Source organism: Carlito syrichta, unplaced genomic scaffold (genome assembly GCF_000164805.1).
Source record: "Carlito syrichta isolate Samal-C Ts95f unplaced genomic scaffold, Tarsius_syrichta-2.0.1 Scaffold308127, whole genome shotgun sequence".
Classification (NCBI taxonomy): Eukaryota; Metazoa; Chordata; class Mammalia; order Primates; family Tarsiidae; genus Carlito; species Carlito syrichta.
In genome coordinates, this window is record NW_007252223.1 from 20,752 (window position 1) to 27,105 (window position 6,354).

Here is a 6,354-nt window from a genome sequence, read left to right on the forward strand (position 1 = left end):
CTTGTAGGCTGAGGCAGAAGGATCGCCGGAGCCCAGCAGGTCGAGGCTGCGGTGGCTGGGAGCGGCCACTGCACTCCAGTCTGGGTGACAGAGTGAGACTCCAACTCAAAAAAAATAAAAAAATAAAAAATAAAATATATATACATATATATGTATGAACACAATTTATGATTTAAGTTTAAGTTATTCCCTTTCCTAAGCTGAAATTATCTACCTTTCTGTTGGTACAATGTTTGCACTAAATTCTATCAGCAGATACGTGATTCTCCTGAATTCCTAATATAGCCCATTCCCATATTATATTATATCTCTACATATTATATTAATGGAAAACCAGAATTCAAATTCGTAAAACTTACTGTGATCTTGCAGATAGACAGGGCCTTCCTAAAGATATTTTGAGTGGGGATTCTTTCTTCCTTTTTGCAGTCACTTTGTCTGCCTGAAGAAATTGAAAAATACAATACACGGCTTGCATGGCATTAGTAAAATAAGCCTGTTAACATTCATGCAAGGCCTATGTGAGTGTATTTAAAATATTGACCATCACAGGGGAAACTGATGTGAAACTGGAGAATATACAGAAAAACAGGTAACAGGTTAGGATAAAGTTAATTGCATTTAAGTGAGGAAAAAAGTTGAGATATCACAGTAGTTTGGGAGGGAGATCGTCAAAGGGAAAGAACTATGACAAGTTACCGTGCAAAACTTTAGCTCTGATGAGGACCTGAATATGCTTTTCTGATGTCAAGACAGTGTAGGAGTGTATCTGAACATAACTGATAAGTGTGACAAATAATGACACAACCTGAGAAATTTGCCTCAATTGTCTTATAATTTTCTGAAACTACCAAAGACCCAAGGAAGTCTAGAACTGACTCCTTTAAGGTCTTGCTTCTTCACAGAACAGGCTGTTCCTCATACTGAGGACATCTTCATGGAGCTCATCTGGGGTTAGATACTGGGGTGCTGTCTTCCCTCCATAGGTCTTTTCCCTGTGTCAACTGGGAAATCAAATCTTATGTGAAGAGCTGATGCTCTAGTTATGGGAAACGATACATGGATTTCTTTATTGGACTAAAGGTATGTAAAACAGTATATATTATGAGAGTTCCTATAGGCTAATATTTAAATTATTAATAGTGGATACATTAAATTTTGTGTTGAGACAATGCATGACACATTTAAAGGTTACCAAGGAAGTTCACTGAACACTGAAGGGCAGGCCAAGTACAAGGGGAGCTCTTCACCTTCTCTTGAAGAAACCACATTCAGATATAGTAAGGACCTATGTCGCTGGTGTTCATACCCAACCTCAAAGCCAGAGAAGCATATGCAGAATTTCCACTCAAAAAATAGATTGATGAATTTCTTAACCAACTCATCTTCAACAAAGCCTCCACCACTAACCACTGGGGAGAAGAGAACCTATTCAGTAAATGGTGCTGGGAAAACTGGTTGACCACATGCAGAAGATTGAAACAGGACCCCTATCTATCACCATACACAAAAATCAACTATAAATGGATCAAATACTTAAACAGAAAAACTCACACTGTAAGAACCTTAAAAAATGCAGGAGACACCTTATGGAAATTGGAACTGGCAACCAATTCCTGATCAGAACCCCAAGTGCCCATGCCATAAGAGATAGGATAGACAAGTGGGATCTCATCAAACTGACAACTTCTGCAAAGCCAAAGAAACTCTGAGAGAGTGGGGAGAAAGCCTACAGACTAGGAAAAAATATTTGCCAACTGTATGTCTGACAAAGGCCCAACATCTAGGATCTACAAGGAACTCAAAAGTGCCGAAAGGAAAAAAAACCAAACAGCCCCATTACAAAGTAGGCAAAAGATATGAATAGGCACTTCTCAAAAGAAGACATATGAGCAGCCAACAGACACATCAGAGAAATGCAAATTAAAACCACACTGAGATTCCACCTAACTCCACTCAGAATGGCCACCATCAACAACTCAAAAACAACAGATGCTGGAGAGGATGCAGGGAAAAGGGAACACTTCTACCCTGTCGGTGGGAGTGTAAACTAGTATACAGCTTCTGTGGAAAACAGTGTGGTGATTCCTAAGAGATCTAAAAATCAGCCTCCCATATGACCCCACAGTCCCCCTACTGGAAATATACCCAGAGGAACTCAAATAACTCTGTGAAAAAGATTCCTGCACAAAAACATGGAACCAACCATGCTGCCCATTGAAAGAGGACTGGGTAAAAAAAAAAAATGTGGTACATATACACGATGAAGTGTTATGCAGCCATAAAGAAAAACGAACATATGGACTTTGCAGCAATTTGGATGGATGTAGAGTCTATCATACCCAGTGATCTATCACAGAATCAAAGAACTGAGTACCACATGTTCTCACTCATAAGCAGCACTTAAACAATTATCGTAATACTATAAGAAAAGGATTGGCAGAAGTGGGAAACTGCTGGGAGGGGGAGCACACCTCATCAATAAGGGTGCCTGAATAATGAACATTTGTATACCTAACCCTGAATTGTGCCCCACATCTTTAAAATTAAAAAAAATAATAATAAATGTTTCCAGGGAGGTCTTATTATTTTAAAGGAAAGTAAAATAAGCATATGCTCCACTAGAATATTCTGGAGTTTAATGTGGAAGTCTACATACAGTTGCTAAACTTTCTACTGGGGGCTAAAGCGTCTGCATAGTGTGCAGTGCAGAATAATTCCTTTAGAAAACACACAAGATATTAATTTGCCCATTGAATGTTGAGTTCCCAGCACTGCAGTGCAGCGTGTACTTGTACTAGCAAAAAAGGTATACACACATTGTCAGGAAGCTAATATTAGGAAAAATGATATGAATCAGAGATTGGAGTGGCATATGTAGCAGCTTTTCTGGATTCTTGTTTAATAAATACAGACACAAACATGAACAGACTCACCTACAGACACCAGATGACTGATGTTTTCCAGCATCACGTCTTTGTACATGCTCCTCTGGGACGCATCAAGCAGGGCCCACTCTTCCTGGGTGAAGTCTACGAGTATGTCTTTGAAGGTCACTGATTCCTAAAACATCAAGGACATCTGACTGACACTCGGGTTCCTCCAAGTCCATGACCACCAGTGTCCAGAGAAGGAAGGGTGGCATGAAAGTGCTGGGGAAGAGGGCTGTACATGAAGACAAAGAGCAAACCTAGTTTATGGGTCTTAAGAACGGTCTTGTAATAACCCACCTTTTGCTGGGCCCTCATATTATCAGTTGTTTGTTACTTCCCAGCATTGATCTTCACTGTGTGCCTTTCATGCACAAAGAGAAATGCACATATCATGAACACAGTTACTTCACTATAAAAGGTATCACACGATACATGCTGTGAAACAACCAGTACCTAGACATTTTGATGTCCATATTTTTAATTATATGTACTTCATAATCATAACTATAGTTCCTTCCCAGGAATTTTAAGGGAATAGACAGATACATCAAAGAGAAACAACATCACTAACCTGCCACCTTTTAACTTGAGTATAGGTGGATCAGTCATCATATGAATCTCAGGTTCCTCATCTCTGAAAAGGTTTAGTATTGGCGAGAGTCCCTCAGGCTAATATTTAAATGATTAATATAGAGAAGACACTTAAAAATTACAAGTGGAAGGTCCAATTATTACTGAATGGCTTAGGAATGTGAAGAAATGCCCAGAATTCTCCAGAATAAACTGCTTTCATACCAAACATGGAGTCAGCAAGTGCTCTTCTCAGCAAAGTTCAGTTTTCTGTTTAAAATATAAGGGCTTCTGGATTCTGGAGTACTGTTAGGGGTCCCTGATACTTCTCTTCTTAAGAACAGTCTTATAGTGACCTTCCTTTATTAGCCCCTCACAGGCTCGTTTTTTTTCTGTTACCTTCCAGCATTGATCTTCATTGTGTATCTTGTTTCTGCAGCCTATTTCTTTTTGTCCAACAGTAGTAGAAGCTTTTTGACTGGATGTAGTCTCTCCTAGTTCTTTGCAAATGATGACAGTACCATAACATTTTCAAAGCTACGTTAAAGAAACAGTATTCCCTATCAATTTCATCCAGATGTTAAAGGCTGATGAATTTTAAACGCAGGGAGGAAACAATGGATGACTGAAGACAAGGGTGGAAAGGAGAATGTTACCCTTTTGGAAGTAGCTGAAGTATTTGCATATGCTACTTTTAATAAGTTCAAAATTTAAGAAAACGAGTAACTTCTCTTTAGGGCATTGGCTCATGCTCCCTTTAACACTGCACAACAGCCGGCTCGGTGGCTCGGCCTGTCATCCCGCGCCTTTGGGAGGCTGAGGTGAGTGGATGGCCTGAGCCCGCCGGTTCGAGACCCGCCTGGGCAGCGAGACCTCATCTCTACAATAAATCAAAAAATCAGCCGGGTGTGGTAGCGCGCGCCTGTAATTCTGGCTACTCGGAAGGCTGAGGCGGAAGGATCGCCAGAGCCCAGCAGGCGAGGCTGCGGTGGCCGGGAGCGGCCGCTGCACTCCAGTCTGGGCGACCGAGTGAGACTCCGACTCAAAAAAACCAACCAAACAAAAAAACACACTGTACAATTCTCACCCAAGCGTCAGTAACAACGAACAGAATGAACTTAAGTTGCAAACAACCACTCACCTTCCTGAACTGTGAGTGACTGCTCTAACTCATCTCCATTTCCTGCGTTTACTACAACCTTAAGTGAATTGCAGTCACTAACAGGATTATCGGGTGAAATATTTCCCCCACCGAAGTCAGGAGCTAGATGAGATCACAAAAACCTCCCACATTTCTTCTGAAAATATATAGGCTTAATTGAAGGTGAAACATATTGGTATAAAGTGTAGAAAAGAAATTGCTTCTTAATCAGTCCAAGACCTACTGCAATCATCCCAGAGTCCTGGGAAAACTTGACTGGAGTTCTTATTTTGAATACTTACCGAGGGCACATAGAAGATTCAGGCCAAAAGGAGGAACTTACCCATCGGCTGGCAACAGAGGTATCAGGCCATGAGTAAGAAATCTCTGCTCACCTGGGGCTTCATTCTAACGAATTCAGCCGCCATATGTCTTCCTGAGAATTTCACTCAATGACAGTGCAAACAATAAGCAGGAAAAGCTGAGTAAAGAGAAAGGAGCCATGCAAATCCAGTCTGGTCCACAATTCCAGACCCGCCAGCCTTACACCTCCTAAACATTACCTGGCTGTGACACTCCCACCAGGCCGACTAACAGGAACACTAAAGTTGCACTAAGAGGTGTGATGGGGCACTCTTAATTCCCAGAGTCAAAAGCAAGGAGTATTTAACTATTGTTGGTAATAAATAAAACGTGGACAACCCTATCTTAAAGATTAGGTGATAGACACCATTGAGTTTGACAAGTCACCTAGCTCAGTACTCAAAGTGTTAACTTTCTCCCCAAAAGAAAATTCTAGGAGTTCCTTACTCAGTGTGGAACAATCAGGTATTGTGAGAAAACATATTTGTCAGAAAATATATTTGCTCCATTTGATATTTTATTAAAATGGTAGCTGGAATCATGTTCTATATTAATCATCATTTGATAAAATACATACTTGCAAAAATTTCTAAACTTTAAACTGTCACAATATTTTTAATAATTAAATGTATTTTTTGCCAGGTGCTATGGCTCACACCTGCAATCTCAGCACTTTTGGAAGCCTTGGTGGGAAGATCTTCTGAGTCCAGTAGTTCAAGACCAGCCTGGGTGTATCATAGATCACATCTCTACAAAAAATAAAATAAAATAAAAACTTAGACAAAAGTGGTGGGTATGTGCCTGTATTTCCATTTACTTGGGAGGATAAGGCAAGAGGATCCCTTGATCCCCAGGAATTTGAGGCTGCAGTGAGCTATGATAAACCACTGCACTCTAGCCTGGAGGACAGAATGAGACCCTCTAACTAAAAGTAAAGTACTTTTCCACATGCATACAAAAGAATGAAATCATGTCTTTTGTAGTAACATGGACGTAACTAGAGACCAGTATCCTAAACAAATTAACCCAGAAACAGAAAACAAAAGACTGCATGTTCTCACTTATAAATGAGAGCTAAACACTGTGTACATATGGACATAAAGATGAAACCAACAGACAGTGGGGACTCCTAAAGGGGGGAGGCAGAGAGAGGATAAGGATTGAAAAACTATCTGTTGAGTACTAGGTTTATTATTTGGGTGAGGGGTTCAACAGAAGCCTCAAACCTCACCATCATGCAATATAGCCACATAACAAATCTGCATATGTAACGCTAATTCAAAAGATTTTCAAAACATATTTTTTTAAATGTATTTTTCATGGACAAATCAGGATATTATTTCATAA

The 6,354-nt window shown here is 40.1% G+C and overlaps 1 protein-coding gene across 1 annotated transcript in view; it reads right to left on the reverse strand.

The window, feature by feature from the left end:
- LOC103267406 (zinc finger protein 883-like) overlaps positions 1–3,861 on the reverse strand; it is a 7,660-nt gene extending 3,799 nt beyond the window's left edge. The window contains exons 1-2 of the mRNA XM_008065001.2: positions 2,937–3,861; positions 360–442 (exon numbers count right to left, since the gene is read on the reverse strand). Coding sequence (XP_008063192.1) covers positions 360–442; positions 2,937–2,985 — 132 coding nt within the window. The 5' untranslated portion in view covers positions 2,986–3,861. The remainder of the gene's footprint in view (positions 1–359; positions 443–2,936) is intronic.
- Positions 3,862–6,354: the final 2,493 nt, after the last annotated feature.